General features: G+C 35.9%; 1 protein-coding gene across 1 annotated transcript in view; it reads right to left on the bottom strand.

The window, feature by feature from the left end:
• Positions 1-286: 286 nt before the first annotated feature.
• Positions 287-24215, bottom strand: part of LOC106672257 (regulating synaptic membrane exocytosis protein 2) — a 77787-nt gene continuing 53858 nt past the window's right edge. Inside the window, exons 9-24 of the mRNA XM_024228813.1 lie at positions 24061-24191; positions 23837-24002; positions 21608-21691; positions 20836-21002; positions 20607-20736; positions 20425-20537; positions 20187-20370; positions 20046-20127; positions 19805-19991; positions 19620-19729; positions 19223-19405; positions 15924-16074; positions 7428-7639; positions 7229-7368; positions 3889-4496; positions 287-1692 (exon numbers count right to left, since the gene is read on the bottom strand). Of these exons, the coding sequence (XP_024084581.1) occupies positions 4287-4496; positions 7229-7368; positions 7428-7639; positions 15924-16074; positions 19223-19405; positions 19620-19729; positions 19805-19991; positions 20046-20127; positions 20187-20370; positions 20425-20537; positions 20607-20736; positions 20836-21002; positions 21608-21691; positions 23837-24002; positions 24061-24191 (2250 nt within the window). The 3' untranslated portion in view covers positions 287-1692; positions 3889-4286. The remainder of the gene's footprint in view (positions 1693-3888; positions 4497-7228; positions 7369-7427; positions 7640-15923; positions 16075-19222; positions 19406-19619; positions 19730-19804; positions 19992-20045; positions 20128-20186; positions 20371-20424; positions 20538-20606; positions 20737-20835; positions 21003-21607; positions 21692-23836; positions 24003-24060; positions 24192-24215) is intronic.

Below are 24215 nucleotides of genomic sequence, written 5' to 3'. Positions count from 1 at the left end.
GTTATAATGATATATTGCCTTTTATATCCTTTTGCAAACTGAAATTTATTATTATTTAAGTTTTTAAAAATTGTATTTGATTCTAATTTGTAAATAATAGATAAATGCTCATAAGCATCTAAAGCATACAAACGTTTTGATGCATATTATATGGGAAGAAGCCTGATGGAAAATATAAAAGTTTAAAAAATCTACATTATCTTACTTACACCTAAAAAAATGTATATACTTATATTTTATATATTTTTTAAATTATATCATATATATATATAAGTGTTTATATATATATTTATGTATATATAGACACACACACATACATACATACATACATACATATATAATTTCTGTTAAGCTATATCTTGCCATTAAACCATGTTCTGATATAAAAGGCTTTATGATCCTCCCTTAAATTGGTCATGTGCAAGTCACATACAACAAATTATAACATTTACAAATTCGTACTCTCGCAGGAATCGGTTTCCTTTAACAGCGGTGGTTCCCGTCTTGGGGAATTTGAGTTCCTCTTTCACTTTCCGATTTAATTACCTGAATAAAAAATATACTTCTGTTTATGTTATTGCCTAATGTCCGTACTTTCAAACAGCAGCTCAAACGCCCAATATCATAAACACACAGAGCCGAGGTAAGTCATATTAAAATTTTGTCGTAAATATAAAGCAATTGGGGAAAACAAAACCTTCCCCCCGGGCGGTAAGGACATCGAGAAACACGGTAGACTTTATACAATAATAAATACAGGTTCCTTTTTGCCTTTTAGTCTGGGAAAATAGACAACTAATATTTGTATACTGAAAATAGACAATTTAATCTTCCCCAGGATGCACAAAATAGAGGTAAAGAAAATGGTAACTCTTGTTGCATGTGATTATTGATTACTTAATAACAAAGATAATCTACATGTCTCGTAAATTATTCTTTTTAAAAAGTATTTTTGTCATTTTTAAACATTTTTTTAAAATTTTATTTTATAAGAAACACTATTCCCTGAATATTTAAAAAGGGTATGTAGTTTATTCGGTAACGAAAAACTTATCTTAAATTTTATGTAAAAAAGGTATAGTCATTTTTATAATATAACAATAGATGGCGTATTTAATTTAACACTAATACAAAATATATTTGTAACAATAAGAAACGCAAGATCATTTTTACCTTATATCACATTAGTTTGTCTCTATTTACACTAATTTATTTACTTTTCAGTGTCATTCCGATATGACTCGCTTCTACGACGAAACGGTCTAATCACATACATCAGAGTCACTTATTGTTGTTATGATATTAAGATATTTTTTACTTTATGAATGCATTTTTATAAAAACCTAAGAATCATAAAAATATGACCCTATTGGTGAATGTTTTACAACAGAATAAACAATATACATAATATAACTACTTTGGTAATTAAGACATAGGTATCAAAGACATTCACCTAATGTGTTTTCGGTATATAACGTTTCGGGAGCGAATTTTTGGAATTTGATAAAAACCCTCCCCTTCGGCCAAAGGTACGGGTACGGTGAAACAAAACACAACGTGTACGGCATGAACGCAAATGCGATATCGTCGAGCGTGTATCACTGTGACACTCCGTCCAGACGTGTACGAACCACAGCACTGTACGTTCACATTCCGGCGTTTATGCGTTTGCCTACAGGACAATGAAACTCACTGGAAAACAGAGAAAAACAAACAAAAATCAGTCAGGTGGAAAAACAAAACAAAAATAAAGTTTTATATTATGTTATTTAGCGCACTAAACCAAGCCGAATATGATTTTTAAAAAATTAATCGTTGGCTGAATGCGCTTTGCGTAATTTTAAAGAGAAGGCATGCAAATCAACCGTGATCAATTTGAATGTGCAAGACAAACAAGGCCACCTCATTAAAAATGATGGTGTAATTTGTAAATTATTTCGCTATGCTTATTATGTACATACTTTGTTGTAAAAAAAACGCAAAAAAAGAAATTCCACCAATTTTGCTCGTTCTGGTACAAACCGTGGCCACAATAAGTTAGTTGTGGTTAAGGAATTGTGCAATGCTTAGTGTACAAGAGAGAGAAGTGCATGAATATTTACGAATAGATTTATTTATGTAAAGGGGAGGGAGAGAGGAGAGAGAGAGAGAGAGAGAGAGAGAGAGAGAGAGAGAGAGAGAGATGCACAACGACAGCGGGTGAGTGAAAAAAAGGGATAAATTGATTGAAATAGTAAGTTAATAAGATAAATAGAGAGAGTGGGTGAGTAGAAGAAAGAAGATAATGAAAGAGAAAGAGAGAAGATGGTGAGAAAAAGTCACATTGATTAAGAAACCGAACAAATACAGAGAGACAGATATAGAGAAGAAAGGAGATAATGAAACAGGCAGAGAAAGCGAGAGAATTTAGGAGGGAGGGGGGAGGGAGGAAGGGAGGGAGATAGATAGATAGATAGATAGATAGATAGATAGAGAGAGAGAGAGAGAGAGAGAGAGAGAGAGAGAGAGAGAGAGAGAGAGAGAGAGAGAGAGAGAGAGTGGTTGTGGAAGGGTGAATATTTATATGTGTGTACGTTTTTAAATTTGCAATATTGATAATTTGATTTGTTTAATGAAATATTTAAGAGTAAAATTTTTTTAAACTTCGTCAAAATGATTTTGAAATGTACTCATTAGTTTTTTAGTTGTATTTCTTTAAAACTTTCGTCATGCATACGTTTAAATGTATACGTTAGTACCTGTTTAGGTTTTTATAACAATTCAACCAGTCATAAAAATACCATTTCGAACTGAACGTTGTTTCAATAAATCAACATCTGGACAAAAAAAAGCTAAAAGGGCAATATTTATCAACACGATTTAATGTTTCACAATATCTCAATTCAAATTGTTTAAATTATGTTATATGTATAGTGTAATTTGTTCAAGCAGAACTGGGCGGAATTTTTCATTTGCAAGACAAATAAAACAAATGCACAATAGAACAGTAGAATGTCAGCTCAGAATAATAATAAATGGAAAACTGATCGAGCTAAAAATGACTATTTTTATCATTTCTTTAAAAAAAAAAAAATCGAGAAATACTAGTAAAGTTTTTATCGCTTAAGGCACTCATTTCCAGACTTAGCCGTTCAAAAAATAAAAAATAAAGCTCTGAATTCAACATGCTCGAAACACGCACAAAGAATTTTTAGGCAATTGTTAAACATACAACTTTTTTTTAATCAGTCCTATAATATATTAGAAGACACGTCATTATTCAAAATTGACATCCTTAAACACTATTTTTTTGTAAGTGATGTAAAATTAATGTTCATAAATGTTTAAAACATAGGGTTTTTAATTGAATTTATTAATGGTGCAATTGGAACTATAAAATTAGTGACTATTGGGCCTATCCTGTTATTTTTTTTTCATTTTATGGTGGGAATTGAAAAATTTAACGGAAAATTAAATTATCCGGTCACGAGTTGCTAAATTGGCCGAGGAAAATGCTATTTCCTGTTTTGTTTTAAGTGTAACTAGTTTAAAAGAGCATTTGATGAAGTTTGATAACTTTTTGCTAGATTTTCCAAAATCTTGTCGATAGAAAGGGATTTCCCTCTTATCCGAAAATGTCTAGTAATTCGAAAAAGGCAGTAAAAAAATAAAAATAATAAAATCACTTAACTACTTGAAATTCATGCTGAAAAAGAAGCAAGCGCAATTATATAAAGTGAAAAACTTTATAAAAACTAACAAAAAAAGAAAAATTGAATAATTAAAGAAAAAATATTTGTTTATAAACTGAATATTAAATTACTGATTCGAGCAAGCAGGCTATTTGCAAAATTAATAGCTAATTTATTGAGCACACACAATGAGAGCAGAGCTAAGTGGTCAAGTTACCTACGATATTTGTACGAAGCCTATTTGTGGGCGTGAGCTTTCTAACTAAGTCCCTGTTATGAATTATTTACTCGGGGCCGGCCTTTATCAATTATTTATTCGACGTCTGCAAGTCGAAAAAAAAAGAATGGAAATAAAAGGAAAACCGAGTGGAATATGTGACATATTAGAGTTCGATTTGGTCGGTTGCTATTCGAACTAATACTAATTACTTAAATTGTTATTCCAATTGCTTCATGCAGTATTTTTCAAATGAAACTCAATGTTCTCAATTAAAAAAAAAAAAAGTGTATAAAAATGGTCAATTCGCTCGACTCGAGTAAGACACGTTTAACGTGACGGCGGTGCGCTTCTTTGGAGCCTGGGCTGAAGCGATCTTTATGACTAAATGGTATTAACTATGATAGTTTGAGGGAATCAAGACTAGCTACTGAAGTGCGTCGAGAAAGACCAAGGGATGGTGGGCCACTGACCAATGAAGACGTCCCAAACAGTTTGTACCACCCGATGACAATGTCTTGTAAATTAAGATCATCGAGCATGATCTGAGCAACACCCATAAACACTTTTTTCCCCTCTATACGACCGTAATCACCCCAAACTGTAACCTGGAACAGAAGAAAAAAAAAAAGAAAATTAACAAACATATACGGTAATGATCCACAATATTTTTTAAACAGAAAATATATTGTTTTCACTCAGACTGTGCTATTCCTGTTAAATGTAAAATCGAAACGTTCGCTGATGAATGAGTGTCATTCGAAATAGCACAATCGACTCCAGGACAGCCTAGGATCTGTCAACTAATGCGCATGTTATTTCGTCAAATTTTTTAGGATTAGAAAAAGTTACGACTTACTACTTGTCTGTTGCTCACAATGGAATTGTTCACAAAAAATAAATAATAAGAAAGGAATAAACAAGTTAGAGTGAGGGTAAAATAAAGATGGCCAAATCAGAGGCATTTTTAACAAGTTAACCTAGCTAGCTGGCCATTTTAATTTAGCACACTCGTCACTAGCACGGTCTGTTGTCTGATAATCTTTTTCCTAGAACTCTTCCCTGGACATTCGGGGCATAGAGGCAACGAAAAGGTTGGTTGACATGTTGGCCAAAAAGGGAGCTAACATGGACTCTATGGGCCTAGAATCCTACTGCGGCCTAGCAGCTGCCACAAAAAAGGATATCTTAAAATGGATCCTTAATGAGTCCAAAACCTGGTGGAACAATACCACAGGTATGAGGCACGCGAAGAGATTCATAGAAGGACCATCCGAAAAACTTACAAAAGAACTACTGGAAGGTAACCACACCGAACCTGGATTCTGGTTGGACTCCTGACGGGGCACTGCCACCCAAGAAAGCACATGCACCGGAGTACAGACAGAAGAAACACTGTGCAGATACTGCCAGGAAGAGGAAGAGACCGCAGAACATATGTGAAGATCGATGTAGGTGCAAGTTCTTGCAGCTAGGATAAGAAAACCCGCAAGCAAGATCTACACCAAAGAACCGCTGGCAAAGGTGTGAAGGCTGGTTAATATCCTGACGCTGGCCAGTGAGTTATAAATAACAGAGGAGCACAATAGATCTATTTAGGTCGAGGTACAGTAGGTCTTGTGGCCGCCTCTCTTATCCCTCTCTACCCCTATCCCTAGAACGCTATTTTATAAACTCCATTGGAATGGTTAAAAGGTTAAAGGTTAAAAGGAGTCGGCATCTTTTCGACCTACGCACTGCAATCAGTATTGAACTATTGTGAATTTCCATTATTATTTAGAGCTTCACATTGAGCATTTCCCAGAGTTCAAAAAAGGCCTTCGCTTCGTCACTCTCCAAAGAGTAAGAAAGTAAGTAACGTAATTCCTATCACATAGGTTGAACTGCCCGTTTAGTGTGGCGGAAGCAAGGGGTAAGAATTTTATCCTGCTTAGGCGCCACTCGAAGACATGTTCGGCTGTTTATTATTCTCCCAGGTAATATTTGCACAGGCTTGTTTCTTCTAATCCTATTATTTCATCCTCATTTGACCTCCCGAAGATCCAATTCGTAACATCATTTGCGCAGGTCGATAACCTCAACTTCATCTTCTAATTCTAATCTATATGCCTCCAGAGTCTGCAATGTCCAGTAAACTGTCTTACTACCATTATAGTCCTGACATTTCCTAGGTTTAGAAGTTCAGCCGTTAATTTCTGGATTAAGACTCATCATTGCCTGATGGATTGACGTTTTTGGTAGTTTGGTATGCAAAAGAGATTAGGGCCTTTTCATGCGGGTCTATATTGTGACATCGAACGCGACACATTCCTTGGCTAAGTTATAGGCCTCTTCGTTGCCTTTCTGCCCTTAGAGCTTGGCATCCAAACAAAGCCGCAATGTCTGACAGAGGTGCAATCCCAAACGGCTCTAAACTCAACTACCCATGAGAAAGTTGCCATTTGGCTATTCGAGTAAATGGCTATTCTTTGGTTAGTAATACTTAATCTTTTAACCTCCTTGGCACAGTGCTTAACAACCACAGTCTCCGCTGGAAAGGAGTGGCATTTTGCCGCCAGCTCTGACTCGGGTTGTCAAAAAATTCTCCCGAAATTTTATTCGCTCCTTTTTATGCGAGTAGGCTACCAGAGCTTACACCTGCATCATCTGTAAATTGTGACTCTAGCTTTTCTCTGGATGAGGATTGTAATGATGGTAGTTCCAAAACTTACAAGGTAGCAATGGAGGTCGTTCTCATCGCCCAGTAATGCTCAGGCATGCTGGCCCTTGAGCAGAATTGAGAATCCATATCGCCTTAGCTGTAATATCTTTGTCCACTAATCCAACGATGTATATGCTGTACAGGGTCTTACAAACACTACGTATAACCGCACGACCATATTTGGGTTTTGACCCCAGTTTTTCACACTAACGCGTTTATATCGACCAACGGCAATTTGTTCTATGTGTGAGTTTATTTAGCTGCTGATTCTGTGAGAGTGTTTGGACAAAGATGATTCATACATATTTTAATTCTTTAGAGAATGTTGTTACAACTTCATTCAGCACGAGTGGCTTGACATAATAATGGAAATGTTCGAAAAATATTAAAAAAGGAAGAAAGAATTTAGATTGAAAAAAGAAGGATTGATTCCAATAAGGAAATTTCGTGTCACAGTGTCCTGTTTCGTATTTAATAGCACACTCGACGCTAGAACGGTTTGGGTCTGTCATCCAGTGAGCAAGTGTGTTTCGTCCAGTTTTTCAAGGGCCATAGCGGTTTTTCAAGGTTTCTAGAACATCTATAAATACTCTATATTTTAAATAAAAATGAACCTAGACATTAAGTGAAATCATTTACCTGAAGTATACAGTTGTGAAAAGGACCTTGGAAAGTAAGCTGTTGTTGGTAGAGCGGGTCTAAAGTCCGACGGGCCGTGGCTGTTTTCGCTTTGGCAAGGCACTTCTTCCCATTAACGAGGTACACTTTGACGTAAGGAGCTGGGGAAAAAAAAGAGAAATAAAATACAAACGTGGAATGAAAGGGCCGAAGGGCTCACCTGGGAGGACTTTGCAGTTGGCTTTAGCCTGAAGGGACCGGGCTCGGATCACCTCGACCTCGAGGTAGCCCTTCTGGTACCTCATGGAGAGCTGAATATCACCAAGTGAAGGTGCGCCCAACACCTGCCTTCCGACCAGTTGTCCAGGTCCGAGGCCGTCTATGAAATCGCTGAGCTGTCCACCGTCCGCCCCCTTTATCGAAGGAGCCCAACTAATCAAAAATAAAATCAGTAAAATGCTTGATTTTTTTTTGATTTTTTAAAAATGTTTTTATCACAAGGGTAAAAGGGGCTTCTAGGTTATTATTATTATTTTTTTTAAAGGGGGTCCTTTTTTTGATTTCAATACAATGAGTTCTACTTTGCCATTGAGGATATAAACAATAGGCGAGGTGTTAAAATTTTACTATTTTTTTTAGGGGAAAAAATGTAATCAATTTGTCTCAACACAGGTTTTAAAAGTACTCGGTATAAAGTTGGACCAAATTTACTTATTGGATACAAATCGATTAAACATACAGTTCATTATAAAGTCCTGGATTTGAAACGGGCACATAAATCTAACTAAAATCATTATAAAATAAATATGTAAATAAAGGGCCATTCCAATAGAGTGAAAGGATAAAAAATGAAGAGCCTTTACATATTTATTTTTAAAAATTAGCGTAAAAAAAGTATCAAATAATAAAGGCAGAGAGGAGAGTGAAAACCAATTTATGCTTTAGAGTAAATTCTCAATGAACTATAAAATTTTAAGATGAAATGTGCAACATAAGTAATGTGTTTCATAACTTGAAATATTATCAAACTCAAAAACGACTGAAAAAAACAAAACAACAAACTCTTTAGAATAAAGTGATTCGACAATGAATTTCTCTTCTAATTCAAACTCAACCCTAGGAAGTACTGAAGCATTTTTTTAAATTTATTTCTACACATTTGACAGTGGATGCACTAAAAAGAGAGACCTCTATGCTATTTTTAAAACTGTTTCTTTAAAAAAAAAATAAATACATTGAATAAATAAAACTATATTCGAATCCTTATCACACTAGAAAGCTAAAATAGATTGAAACAAAGAGCTGAAGAATTCAGTCTGTGTGTTGTTATGAGTGAAAAAAACATAGAGTTAAAATCTTGATTTTTAAAACATTACTCGTCTGTTCGAGTATGATTTGTAACAACCTTGTTTATGATTTTCTATATAAAAAATTCAAAAACACTATGTAAACAATTGGCAAATATCCACGAACAATTACAATCGCACCAAGGGCTTCGTTCAAACATTTTAAAATTTTAATAAATTGCAAACGTGTTAAAATCTGTATTTATTAGTAATTTTTAAAAAAATTATTTCTATCTGTAGGAAATATGCACTGAGCGTATAGTGTAGATAATTATGTAAAAATCTGACAGATCTGTCAGACCAGGAGGTAGTAGGGAGAGAAACCAGCCAGTGCTGGAACTCTTTTTTAAATAGTTGGAAGGGTTAATGTAGGAGGACACAGGGCCATCGTCGATTTAAACGGCGAGGAGGATTATGAGATAGGGGCATTGAGGAAAGAGTTTGGGCTTGTGAGTTAGGGCGGAGGGATAGTTTAGAGTGGAAATTGAAGAAGCGTGTTCGGATCCGATCCTGGGATGTTAGGGTCTTTATGGATCATTTGATTGATGACGTAGAAGGTATCGTTGAGGATACAGAGAAGTCGGATTGAAAAATTGGATTCGTTGGATGTTGGATGATTTGTCCGACTCATAAGTCCAAATCGGTTGTGTTTTGTAAGCGGTTAGTTTGTTATGTATTCTTAGTAAATTTACTAGTTTTCGTGGTCCGCTTGACCAATTAATACATGACAATTAATTAAGGTTTTTAGTTGAGATAAAAAAGTCAGTGTCACGAGCGGGATTCGAACCCACGATCTTCGGCTAGATACGCCGCTGCTCTACTACTTGAGCTATCATGACCTCGATCCACTCGGACACTAACTTCCCATCTCACCCCCACCTTTTGAATTGTCCCTCCTTTTTGCCATTTTTCAAATGTCGTGTAATCTATTTGATTCTCGGCGACAAATGAAATGGCCACGGAGAGCTTTCGTGAAGGCATACTTCATTTGTATTGTGTATACTTGCTTTCAAAAATGGCGAAAAGGAGGGAAAGTTCAAAAAGTGGGGTTGAGATGGGAAGTTAGTGTACGAGTGGATCGAGGTCACGATAGCTCAAGTGGTAGAGCAGCGGCTTATCTAGCCGAACTTCGTGGGTTCGAATCTCGCTCGTGACACTGACTTTTTTATCTCAACTATAAACGTTAATTAATTGAAGTGTATTCTTAGTGTTGAATGTTTACATGTAAGTCTCCTTTCTAATTAAAGCCCAAGTAGCGGACGTGGATGTATGGTGGGCAGGTCATACGTTTGAGCGAAAACGTTACCTGTTGGATTTTTGCTTGTTCAACTGGATCCGCCACCGAGTCGGTCATGAGGTTCAGATTTGGAGTGAGAGGATTGGAGAGTGTAGATAAGATCGCGATGCCGTACATACGTTATGAGTGTGTATGTCTGCAGTGTAGATTGTATAGGCGATTGGACCTAGGATACTTCCTTGTGGAAGGTGTTTCCTCTTTTGACCCGATTAGGACGTTGTTAGATGAAGTACTCAGCAAACCCGATAGAAATTTTATGCAAATTCTTTAACTTACAGATTTTTAACGTTTCACATATTAAATATCGATCAAAATAAAAAAGATCTCTAATTGTTTATGTATGATATGTTTTCTGTAAATGCTGTCGAGTAAAATAATAAACTGAATAAATTAAATAAAAGAAAAGAAAGGTAACTGAAGGAGAAAACTGCATGCTTCATGCTCGGGGTGTGCGCGAGCGGGAAAGGATCTTGCACACGATCATGATCATGCTGGGATTTGTGAGAGAACATTTATAGAAAAGGTTATAATTGAAAATATATTTAAAAAAAAAGTACAGGCAAAATCGGCCCAGCCAGCAAAATTTACCGTAGGCGTCGGCCGGGCCGATCCATCAATAATTGCAAAAGCGAACTACTTACGAAGAAGCCTCAGAACTAGATATGCTGTGAACACTGCCGTGACGGGGGCTGGGTACTTCTTGAGAGCGATGAAAACCAATTATTCCCGTACTTCCGCTTCGTCTCCCATGTCCCTCTGCACCAACACACACTACTAACTACTCTACTCTAGCCCCAACTACCAATTTTTTGTCCGCTTTTAGTAACAATAATGTGAAATATACAGTTTGGATTGCCGGATAATATCTCCGCAATCTGTTGTATACTTCTCACTATTTGAGATTTTTTTTATCAATTACTTAAATAAACATTAAAAAAATTTGTGTCAAAGAAACAACAATTGCATTTTACTTTCAATTATGTCCTTCATTTTGGTAGATGTAAGCAGCTCTATGTAGCGCACCTTACATATTTTCATTTAAAACAAAAACTTATTATAAGCACTAGCCTTTTCAACCAGCTTTACGCTCCGTTTTACACAATAAAAACAAATCTTGACATAAATACCATTTTTTAACAAAATAACAAATAAAGCTTTCACTCATGCTACTTCAAAGTATCCTTTGAAGTTTGTAGAGACAATAAATATGCAAATTTAAATTTTCAGATTTATTGTCAGTTTGCACGGTGAATGGCCAATTTTACACTTACGTTCCTCAATGACAGGTAAGGACGTCAAGTTCAGTCGACAATGAAACACAAACCCACCCCTGTTTCGTTTTACAAATTCGAAGTGTCTTTGGTGTAAAGCTCAGTGACAAAATCGTGTCGTTTTAATCAACAATGTGCATATTTTTTGGTATTTACAAAAATTACCTCTACCTCAACTACGACTATAATAATTTGTGTGCCTTAAAAAGTTCTAGTTATAAAAGGCTATGGACTAGGATGGGGGTTGTTAACTGCCTAACGCTCGATTTACTTTCAGCTCTGTTATAAACTAATTTGTTAATTAAAAAAATAAAAATAAATTAAAAATAATTGTCCAATGTATTGATAGCAATATTTCCAGTGTGGCGCAGATCAGAAGATTTTCTTTCTGGTGTAAATTGTTTGCAAGTTCTCCGAAATTCTTGTGATGGGTGATGGGTAAATTGAGCTTATTGGTTAATAGAATGTAATAAAAAAAGTACAATAACCAATAAAAATGCCTAGAAATACAAGCATAAAATTCTTATCAGATCATTTTTGCGGTAAGGGTATAAGCAGGGCGAGGCACTAACAGAGACCCACCACTGAAGGTTGGCGAAAAGCCGAAACGCCACGAAGTACCAATTCTCAAGTATTTTGATCCTTATCGATCATCTTGGTCTACCTAACTCGCTGGGTTGGTCTGTCAGACGCGTTTTGGCATTTCGTCGTCTTCAGTGTGTCTGGGGCGAGAGATCATTTCTTTTATAAGGTAGAGGGGTGGAGCAGGCGTGTTTTTCGATGACTTTCTTGTATAAAGTCTGTGCTTTTTGGAATGTTCCGGTCGGTCTTTGTGATCGTCCTTTTCTTTTTAATTGGTACAGCGCTTTGAATTTTAAACTGTTGTTAATTTGTGTTTATCAGTTTTTTCAGTGTTAAAATTCCTAGGTTTCGTATTGTAGTTTCCGTATTTTTGAGAGTTCGTGATAGTTTTCTATGAGGTAAGTCAGTACTTTTATTTTTCATCATTGTCCCTAAAAAATGTTATGTTCTTTCTGTCTTATTTTTTCGTCCTGTATGTCCGATATATTTGTCCTGATGTTCTCTTTTGTGATATTTTAAAAATTTAACTATGGATATGGTAAGAAAGGATAAAACAGGATTTCTCAACCTCCGCTTTTTTATTTTGGAATCACTTAATCGCCCTGAACCTTTTTATGGCGTACCAAACTGACAAAAACGGAGTTCACCCAGACAAATTTCATCAAAGGACCATCGCGGAAAATACCGTGTGAACTACTAAACCTAGGATGCTAGGATTAGACTAATAGTATGGCTGATGCCTCTGGGGCAAATGAACCAGAGCAGCAGAAACAAACTTGTTCAGATATTGCCAGGAAGAAGAAGAAACAGTGGAACGTTTCCCCTGCTGGCTCTCAAACCTATGCACGCTGGATATCCCACTCCTGGGAGAGGATCTCAGTCTGAAGGATACACAAAGAAGCCATTAACAAAGCTTTAAGATCTGGTAAAAATTCTTAAGTTTAACGAATTGTTCTAGATAATGATGAATATTGCGCAATAAACCAATATTGGTCGTGGTGCGCAAGGTCGTACATCGGCCGATTCCGTTCAACCTTCAACCTTATAGGGGCTGCGACTCCCTATTCACTCGGTACATGCAACAGCGTAGCGTAACGCAACTCAACATCGTATCGGGACATCGTTGCGATATAGATGTATGCTACGTTTTACAGTTCCAGCCATCACTTCACAACGAGTGGAGGTTACCAAGTGTAGTGTACAGGTTAGAATCTTTCATATTACTGCTGTGCCTTACATATGGATTTGCTATGTTTGTAGTATAAAAGAAGAATCGTCAAAGACGATGACTTATACAGTTAAAACTGAAGCACCTAGCAGACATGGTAATAGTATACTTAAAGCAACCGCGGTTTATACCATTTGATACGAAAAAAATACTAACAATGTAACGCTATTTCACGCTCTGATGATGGAATTGCAACATTTTGCATGTATGATGTGCAATAACCCACCACTGAATATGGCGAAAAGGCAGATCAAAACAGAGAAAATGGGCAGACCAAAAATGATCGGAGAGGAGTGGTATACACCACTCCGCAATTCAAAGAGAATCACATACGAACATTTCTAAAAAATAGGAGTCAATTTGTAAGGACTAAAAACTGACGGGATAAACAGCCAGAAGACAGATTTGATCATTCATTTTACTCTCAAAATTCTTCTCTTGGAAATTGATCGAATCACTTTGGACTGTACGATGCGTTTCGACTGTTCCCTATCAACGATGGCGGGTCAGGGTTATAAGCAGGGTGTGGCACAAGCTACTGATCATATCAGCCAGGTTTGTTGATCCGACTTATCTAGCTTCAAGGTTTTTTAAACTCTTCAGTATACTTCGTGAGGTATGTGACTGCGGTTTTCCATTCTTCTTGGCGGAAACAACACAGGCTATCTTCTGCCATTCCCAATATTTCCAACGACAGACTACCGGTTCATCACCCGCAGACTTCAAAATAGTTATTAAAAAAAAGCTTTAAAATTATTGCAATTTCGGCTGAACGGTATAAAGCTAAAAAAAGGGTAAAAAAATTGTAAAGCTTTTTGAAGCGGATGACTGAGTTAAGGGGTCACTACTTCGACCTTATCTGTGAACCTCCTTTCGGTACAACTACCTTTCGGTAACAAAATTTACCGAATCGGAATTTGATGAAATTTTGTTCAAACGTTTTTTTAACGTTTTTCAGGCCACTTGCTCTGTTTGAATTTTTAAATTTTATTTTTTGAAAAATGTAGTTTATAAATAAATATAAATAAATATATAAATTAAAAAAAAATATATATACATATGTATACACGCATTGGTGAATAATTATAAAAATAGAACTCAAATTAAGTTAATTAAATCCTGGGAAAAGTGCACTGTAGCGGACAAAAACGTGTTTTTTCAGGAAAAACTGAAAAATCCCTCTTTTTTGCTTTATAATGTACATCCAGCCAGTAAATCCTGTTCCGCTGGGCAAAGAATAGGCTATGATAGGCATGATTTTCCGACTAGGTGAAAATTTGAACATTTGACATTGACAAGAATCAATGAACAAAATGCGGTTCGGGACGCGCTAAAGCTATTGATTTCACCAAATTTTAGCATAATTTTATTGTAATGTTTGATTCAGAGTCACTATGCACTATGTTCCCAGTTAAAGAAAAGTAAAAAAAAAAGAAGTAAAAAAGGCCTAGTGATTTCTCTAAAGATTTCTCTTCTGTGGGGACACAGAACAATGAAAGAAAACAATCATATTTTTTCAAGTGGTTTGCAACAGAAAATGTCTTTTTTCAAGTAGTATTCAGGAATAGAATTTACGACCGCAGAGAATCGAACCCGGCACCTTCAAAGTGAGTCAACGCTCTAACCGTCTGCCACGGACGACCCCTATTTGTTAATTGTTATTGATTAATTGTAAATAATATTTTTACCATTTTAAGTGTTTTATTGAAAAAAAATTTTGTAATATTATATACAAACAAATTTTGGCAAATATGTTATTAGTGAGATCTAAGCATTCCTTGAATCGTCGTACTTTTCACTTTTCAAAAAATTATTTAAGATATCTCCAGCGATCGGTTTTATTTTTTATTTATATCACAATATCAAGAAAGAATTAAAGTTTGAGAAAAAAATATTTTTATTATATAAGTAGTGACCCTTTTAAACTCTGTCTGTTGGTCTTCAGCTCAATCTACGAGTTAGTAAAATAAAATAATTGTTATTATTTGTTTTACTTATTTGGTTTACTTCTACCTGCGCCACTCTGTGTTGCCAAATAGTTGACTATTGTTTTTTTTTACTCAACTACCTAACGAAAGCACTAGTGTAATCGTTATCAATAACTTACTAATCAATACAAGCATGCCACAAGCACTGTATTCATAGTATTTTGTCACTTATACATAATTTTTTGTCAATAATGTTAATAAATTGGAAATATCACTATTGGACAGTCTGCAAAGCAACTATGAATACATTCCAAAATCTATACTCTTCAATTACGCTATAATGTCAAGAAAATTATAATAATAAAATTAGTATAAAAATGTATATAATATTTGTACAATTTTAACTCAAATATACAAAATAAACAACACCACAAACATGGTAGAAACAACAAATAGAGCAATTGCGACATCGAGCACATCCAGTGTACCAACGGTCATGACTTATTCAACAACACTCATGTAATAACTAAAACAAAACAGAAAAAATAAATAATATGTTTGAATTATTTACAACTCGTCTTCGCCATCTCGGGGACATTTAACCGAATTCGTTTTCTTAGGTCTTTTTTCTCTTTTTGGAATAAGTTTGCCTTGTTTTTGACTACCAACAGTCTCAGCTTATACGTATGAAGATGAGCCCTTACAAATAATTAATTATAAAATTAATATTTTTTAAAATGTAAAATAATAAACGTTGCTTTGCTTAATTGGTGTTCACTCTGCAACCATAAATACTAAATCTAATCAATGAAAAATTTTTGTTTTGTTTCAATACAAAACCAAAAATAAAATAAAAATATTTAAAAAAGTGTGATCAAATTTTTAAAATTGCTTGTAAAAAAATGGAAAATTATAATTTATTTAATCAACAAAATAAAAAAAAATAAAAAAATAAAAAAAACAATTATTGATAAAATTAAAGAATTGTCTTTAATAACTAAATAATAAAAATGAATCAAAAATAAAATAGGCATCTATGGAAGCAGATTAATTTATGTATGAACCTGTCTCCTTCTTGGGAACCTTCTCCGTCACTCGAGACAGAAGAGCCTTGTTTCACTAGGTGCCTGATGTCGTCCGGCAGAACTTCCTCACTTCGGTGAACGGTGAACGACGATTTACCCTTTGTTCCAAAACCTAACCTACGTTTCCGACCTGCGCAATCGTTCACACATGAATGGCCGGCTCTCCCCATAAATTTCAAACAGGGGGGCTATTTGGCTATTTTGCCTGTTTTTGGCTACGAGAAAGCTTGGCATTTTCCCCTAACTCTCACAATGATAAGATCTTGCTTAATTATTTGAAATCAAAATTTCACCAGTGACCTAGTGACATGTCGAACCCGACTAAAGATCCACGCTGCTTTTTGCCTGTGGCCATTCTCGAATTTTACATGCTGTAAATATGTTGTCTTGCATTTTTGTACCTGCAACCATACTAATTTTGGGCTCGTACAGTGATTTTGTATTTATTATGCAATTTACATTGTATTTGTTATTTTGAGTGTTTTGGTGTGACAGTTTAGGAACACTGCCAATCTACAGTTGACCTTATTCTGTATTAATTCCATATCATTAATCAGTTTGAAACATGGGTTTTCAAATCATTTTGATCTGTCAGACGAGTTTCAGTTTCTCCCCTTGTCTGTATCGTCGCCTTGACCTCCTTATATCTCACATACATTGCTGTACATGAAGAAAAAATGTAGGACAAAACAGTGAGATTAGGTCTGCCAAAATGATCGGAAACGACCAACCTACGGGTTTACCTCCTCGCAGACCCCAAGAGGAAATCTCACGCTTAAAATATTATTTGAAAAGGCAGAGTATGGATATGTTATTGCCCCCTCAAGAAAAAAAAAGTGATTAGACTTAAAAATTGATAAAATTATAATAAGATAAGCTGATAAATTAATTAGTTTCCGATCGATCATTTGGGCATAGATAAACTCACGGTTTAGGTCTGCCACACAATCACAAGAGAAAAAACACTTCGAGTATTATTTGAAAAGCCAGAAAATAGATTTATCATTGCCATAAAAACAATGTCAACTTTGAGGATTGATAGAAGAATGATTAGCCGAAACTAATTAGTTTGGAATCATTTAGGAATGATTATTCTTGCGGTTTTGGACTACGGCACACGTGCCATCTAGAGTGTCAGAGTTATAAGCAGTTATAAGCGCCGACCCAAAAAACGCGCTGACGATGTCGATTAGCCGAAACATTTCTGACAGAGGAAATCCGCGAGAATAGGCGGTTCAAAACGACTGAAACGACCCAAAGATAAAATTTTAAGCTTAAAATATTATTTGAAAAGCCTGATGTTTTGCAATAAAAACTCTTTCGAGTTGATAATCGCTGAAAGAATAATAAAATTGGTTGATAAATTAATTCATTTCAGATCAATTGGTCTGTTTATTCTAGCAGTTTTGTTCACCATTTAGTATGTCAGGGTTATAAGCAGGTCTAGGTGCTAATACAAACTCACCGCTGAATATGGTGTAGAACACAAACGTCGCTTAAAGAGCAAAACAGCGACTAGGCGGTCCAAAATGACCGAAAATAACCAGTCTACAGGTTGACAACCGATACCCCCAAGGGAAAATTCAAAATATAATTTGAGAAGACAGAAAAATTGACATATTAATGATCTAGCAGATTTAGTCTGCAGATCGCATTGCGATATCTAATGTGACAGGGAAGTAAGCAGGTCGAGGCGTTGACATGATGAAAAGTAGAAACTCTGATAACAAAAGAGCAAGGATAGGCAAACCAAAAAAACATTGCCAATCAAAGATTTAGTTATATTTGAACTATAATATAATAATAATAGAATAGGATAATCTATATTATAATATAGATTACATTTAAATTATATTAGAATTATATCTAAATTATATATTATATCTTAATATTATATCTAAATTATATTTGAACTATAATAGAATAGGATAATCGATGTCTTGGAGTCAAAATCCTCGAGAAACTGTGATCCTAGCTATATTCTCGTATGGTTTTGTTTTGTTAATTATCCTTCAATAGATTTAGATGGTTTCTTTTGCTGTTATTGCTTGATTTATAGCTGCTTTAATTTATGTTTTAATTGCGATTTTTTGTTTTCTTTGCATAACACAAAATCACCGTAGAGTGTGAAAAAGGTTGCTGCAAGGTATGAAACAAATTCCAGCGAAACAGAGCAGTTTTGCACTAGTGTCGTTACACCCGACAAAATACGAGGTACACGTACAATATTATAGAAGAGTAATATGTACTAATAATTAAAATCTAATCACCGATCTACAGAAAAAACAAAATACTGAATATTAACGGTTTATATATTTTAAAAAAATCAAAAGCGTGCCTGAACCACTAATAGTAATTTAATAAAATCAATTATACACATTATATAGTAAAGAAAAAAAAACAGTACCAAGTAAAATATCTTTCAAATTAAGACGTTTTAAATTACCATACACATTTATAAAAACGCCAAACAAAAGACACATGCACTTACTTTTGTTTGTACCCCTAGTTAATTTCCCTTCAATTATAAAGTCTAATTTTTTTATATGTTTTTAATCGTTCAATTCACGATTATTTCAAATGCACTTGCACTTTCTACAAAGGTAAATTTAGAAAAGTTGTATTTACACTGTATTACAAATTGCTTTTGCCAAAAATCTATATTCTAGGTCAGAGTTAATAAAAATTATTATGATTTAAAAAAACATCAATCTCTCTTCTTGTATACACGTAAAAGAGATTGTTGAAGAAATTGAAACTATCAATTTTTTTGGGTCTAGGCTCGGGACCTCCAGGACGTGATTTTAACGTCAAAAACTTCCAGTTAGGTGCTACAGAATAGTTCTTTTCTGGTCAAAAAGTTTATAAATGACTAATGGACGGTGGTGCAAAGTGTCTTTAGAAAAAAATATGTCGGAGGCGTGTGGAAAAGAATAATATTAACATTTTAAATTTTGACTTTGATTATTGCAATCGAGTGATCTCTCTCCAAGATTTTTCTGAGCCAATCTTTCGTACGAATTATAGTCTTCTTGATAAAATCGAGAAAAAAAACTTTTTTGAAGTTGGCTTTTATCTGTTGATTGAATGTCTACGATGTATTTTCCCTTGCATCAAAGAAAAATACAAAGTCGTAGGCATCCTTGGAAGAGAAAACCCAGTGCGTGAGGCGTTAAAATACATGTTTTGGTGTTTGAGAAATCTTAAAGACTAAGCTATTTTTTTAAATATATTTTATCATACTGTAAAAAAAGGAGGTAAGTAAAATTGGGACTTACCAGTTGCGGAGAGTTGGGACGTTGAACTACTTTTTTTACCCATTCCTGCACTCGACTTAAGTGCCGCGGACGCGCTGCCCCCTGGAGGGGCTTTTCTCCTTGAGCCGCTTATGTGCTGCCTACCCAAGGCGGTGTCACTCAGGCTTCCATCTGGAACAGCAGAGTATTCCGTCGATTCATTCGCTAGAAGAAAAAAGAAAAAGGAAATTTAATTGTGGCACACTTTCGCAACTCCTTGTACTCGGATGTGGTGCGTTGCCTGAAGGTACTTACAGCGGGGTTGCAATATGGGTTTGTCGGTGGCAAACAAAAATTCGATTATGTTGAAAAGGCGGGTTTACGCGTAGGGGGGGGAAAGCGTTTGTGTGCAAGTTTTGAACGGTTTTTTGGTATTTACCTCCTCTTTCTTCAGCCGGGACGTCCGCGTTGGATAAACTTCGAGAAAAAGGCGCCCTCTTCGTCTGAGGTTCACCCACGTTATGAGGTAGTGTTGGTCCGCCGTAATCACTGAAACGAATCGCTTAGTTTTCTATTGGTTTACAATTGTATATACCTCGATTATAAAATGTAAAATTTACGGACCTGAATCCTCTTGAGCCTCTCGGCCTCTCGCTCTGTGTTGAAAAGGCACTGCTTGTTATGCTAGCCACACTCTCCATGTCGCTGTCGCAAGGGTCGCCGGGCTCTTTGTCGGGCGGCGACCTGCGACGAGGTTCATTCTGGGTCAAGTCGCTATCCGAAAGGCCGGTCATGTGGTGCCTGTTCCAGCCTGAAAATCGAATCGTTTGTGAGCCGGCCCGTGAAGGCTTACCCTCTTGTATACCCTTTCCGCGCTGCTGCGGCTGCTGGTGTTGGTGCGGCTGTCTGATCCTCTGCTTCAAGTATTGGGTCCTTTCGTCCAGCTCCTGATATTACAGAAATGCGATTACATACGTTTTCTTGTGGGGGAGGTTACAAGAGTTACCGGTGAACGTACGTGTGCGGGAGCCCTTTCTGCGTACACGTGATGTGGACTATGGCTGGTGAGGTGAGGTGGAATTTGTGGCAGTTGCCTCTTTTTGGGCGATGTTATCGGAGTGGCGGTCGCTGAGCGAGACGTGAACCTCGGCACATAAGCATGAGAGGGCAGAACCACACCGCTTTGCACCCTTTAAAAATAAGTATAAAAATATGATAAATTAGACTAAATGAAATTTCGAAACCTGTATTCTGGAGGGGGAGAAAGGCTTCGATGAGGGCTTTTCGACCTCGAGCGGTTGAGAATACTGGGCGAATCAGTCGGCGCTGCAGAATGAGACCTCTGGTTTATCGTTACCTTCATTTAAAGTTTAAACAAAGTTTAATTCAATACTAAATTAAAACAATAGTAATTAAAGACCTTTACCTTTCGATGAGGGTCAATAATCGGTTCTCGAAAAGGCATTATAAGGCCTTTTCTTCCCTGTGGAGACATGTCCCTACGCGATTTCCTTTTTTCGGTCATTTCTATGTCAGGAGGTGGACTGTAAAGACATCTATTAGTGATAAAGTTGCTTACTATTTAGAATTGGAAAAACGGCATTAAATCATTCTTTCTTTATTATACTTCATTTTAGTTTTATGCGATGTCTCACCTATTTGAGCTGCCGACGGATGAAATGGAAGCACCATCGGCGACCCTCCGTTCCCTCGAGTCGTCGAGGTCGCTTGGATCCGAATCGGAATGGCGGGACGTCGTACTAGGCGAAAGATGATCTGTCGGAGTTAAGGCAAGGTCCAAATCCCTTTCAATCTCCATGCCCTAAAATCCATGAAACGGTTTGAAAAACAAAATTCCAACATGGCTATTTAGTTTGGAAACCCTAATACAGACTCTCGGCCTAATAGTGTCTTTTATCCAATCCGCCGAACCATTATCATTTCCTACTTAAATAAAATTCTTTCCAAAATTTAAACTAATGTTTTGCACTTACACACATTAATTTATAAGCGGTTTCAATTAAAAACCAACGTTACAGGTGGTCGCTAATTCAACTTTCTACCGCCTATCTAAAATTACTTCAAGACCGTCTACTCTTACGACATTCAGTTCGACTAATAATTCACAATTTTCAAGTTTAATACTGCTAAGATCAGTGTCAACTAACACTTTTCCTTTATTTTCAACACAACGCTAATTACTTACGTTGCAGTAATTTTCGATGTACAGATTACGAGTTAGAAAAAAGAGCTTGTCTAAATTGGCTCCTTCAGTCTACAATCAAAAAAATCTTGTTACCCCCATTTATTTAATTTGTCTAGTTTTATTACTCATTTTCCCTCTAAATAACTTCAAGTATATTCAACGTTTTAATATTCTAATTACTATTTTTATTAAAAGAAAGCTCATTAATCACAATTACTTACGGGATGCATGATGTCCTCATGCGCGCTTAGATGAAACCATTCTGGTTCATTACCAAGGAGAGCGACGCTTAGCTCAATAAGCACCTAAAAATAAATAATTAATAAGCAAATTGTTCTATTCATAGTACCGACTTGATCTATTCTGAAATAAAGAGACTAAAAATCAAATAATTAATAATACGATAGGTTAATTTGTAGTTTGATCGTTTCCAATCATCCTGCCGCGACAATCCTCGCTGTTTTGGTTTAACCAATAACTTCAATTTTAATCAGTTAAACTAAAATAGAACACACAGACCTAAACATGTTAACAGGCAGACGAAGATGATTGGGTACGATCAAAATTAAGGTTCATCACTCCGTTGTTCTTAAAAAGAAACACACGATTTAGCTAGCGATTCATATGCACAACCTTGGATACAAATAATCTCGCTCTTTTTATTACTGGTCCTCCTTCAGACAGGAATACGTAGGTTTTGTATAAAATTTCAACTTTATGACGATGTTAATGGCATGATTGATCTTTAGGTAACCGATCTTGGTGTCGCTTTGCAGAATAACTTGGCTGTTCAGCAGGAGACTGTGGAAAATCTACTTAGCAATAAAATTTGTCTATTTTTTGTCATCTTCAGTGGTGTATTTCAATTACTTCATTTTGTAAGCAGTTGAACTAAAATTGAACTCAAAGACCAAAACGGTGAAACCAGGCGGACCAGAATGATCGGAAACGACCATAGGATCATCATCCCGGTGTCTTAAAAAAGTACACGATTTGCTTTACGGTATCCGCAATCTTGCGTAAGCATGATCTCCCAGTTTTTACTGGTGATGAGGACAATGTGCCTTGGGTTTTTGCTTGACTTTATAAACTTAAAATTTTTTCGCACGTTCAAAATTGGGCAGCATCAAAAACCAGCTTCTCATTGGAACGTTGCCTCGTATACGTAAATTTCCAATACTTTGGTCATAACGCGACTGTTGTTTTTCGCGGTTACCCTGAGGAGGCAGCCAGCAAAAGTACGGGGCGAATGAGACTAACTACTGCCCACTCCTTCAAAGACATTCAGTTTGAAGATTCTACAGTAATTCAAGTGCGCCTGCATTAGCCAATGAATACAACAACAAGCGTATCATCTCATTATTCGTGATGCATTTAGGCGTTGCAGTGGCTGTAGCTGAAAAGACTGATCGTGACATTATACAAGAGGGTATTTCAAGAAATAGTCAACATGAACGTGTCCTTCTCATTGGAGACAATGTTAATATCCCGGTACTTCTGAATGGTTTGGATTCAGGCAAACCCTCTACCTCCAGAAAAACAACAAAACACTAAATATTATCTTAAGAAATACTCTAAGTAAATAATTTTAAATAAGTGATTAATTTGTATGCCAAGTATTATTTTGGTATATGTTTAAATTATGAGGTAAATCAAAATTTATAATATTAAATTCACTAATTTCGTGGTCCGCTTGACCAATTAATATATTACAATTAATTAAGGTTTTTAGATGGGATAAAATAATAATATATATATATTATATATATTAATATAATATTTATAATATTATTTATGCATATATCCCCATGTTTAATTGTTTTAATTGTTAATCGTTAGTTGTGCTGTAATTCACGTTTTTCACATGTTCCAAATTGAGCTGTATTAAAACCAGCCAGTGGATGGACGGGTTCACTCTTACAATTTATGTAGAGACGTGTTTGTAAATCCTTCAACCTGATGATGAGCATTTAATGCTTGAACTCTAGATCGTTGTAAACAACGAATCTGTGAGCAGAACCATCAGATACAAAAAGAGCATAATCTTTAATAATAATCGGATCAAAATCTCTTTTGCAGCAAAGCCATCAATATCTGGTGATGATTCGTCCGAGATGGTAGAGAATCTAAACCACACAATCATTTTCTGCGAAGTCCGTGATTGATTTGATGAAAGACCTGAAGATCCTTGAGGGCATCAACCTCAAGGTATAATTAGGCTCATGGCAAACTTAATTAATCTATCTGGAAGTAGAAGAAGTCGAAAACAAGAACCTCAAAGTTATTTCAAATCAAGTGAAAGTTTGATATAAATAAAAACTGAAAAGAATTGTGAAATTCTGGAAGGACCACTAGTGGTTGGACACCACACTACAAGTGGCACACTAAAGTATACCTACATTCAGTTATTTAGCATCCACACACGAAAACATGTAAGGATTATCACATACCTCTCCCAGAAAAGCATTAGCACCATATCTAACATAATCCCAGACAGTGATTTCCACTATCCTCAGTTTCAAGTCCGCTTTTCTCAGCGAAGTATAAACAAAGTTCTGGTTCCACTTAGGATCGTTAGTGTTGGCCAGTGTCTTCGTTCTCCTCTTCGACTTTTCGCTGGAAAAAAGTTCAATTTAGTCTGCCGTGTTCAACAAGGTTCGTGAATAACGAGTACCTTCGGTCTGGAAGGAGGAAGAGCTTGGCGTACGGATTCCTGGGCGTGCCGTTGCTACGGGGCATTAGTCCTGCGGCACAGACCAGCGTGACCAGCAGCTGCAACGCCGCAGAGTCGAAGTACAGTTTCACCTGAAACAGTATTGGTCAGAGATT

The sequence above is a fragment of the Cimex lectularius genome, unplaced genomic scaffold, assembly GCF_000648675.2.
Source record: "Cimex lectularius strain Harlan isolate CLEC.00 unplaced genomic scaffold, Clec_2.1 scaffold17, whole genome shotgun sequence".
NCBI classification, from domain to species: domain Eukaryota; kingdom Metazoa; phylum Arthropoda; class Insecta; order Hemiptera; family Cimicidae; genus Cimex; species Cimex lectularius.
Note: the sequence above shows the minus strand (reverse complement) of the source record. Positions and strands in the feature narration are given on the sequence as shown.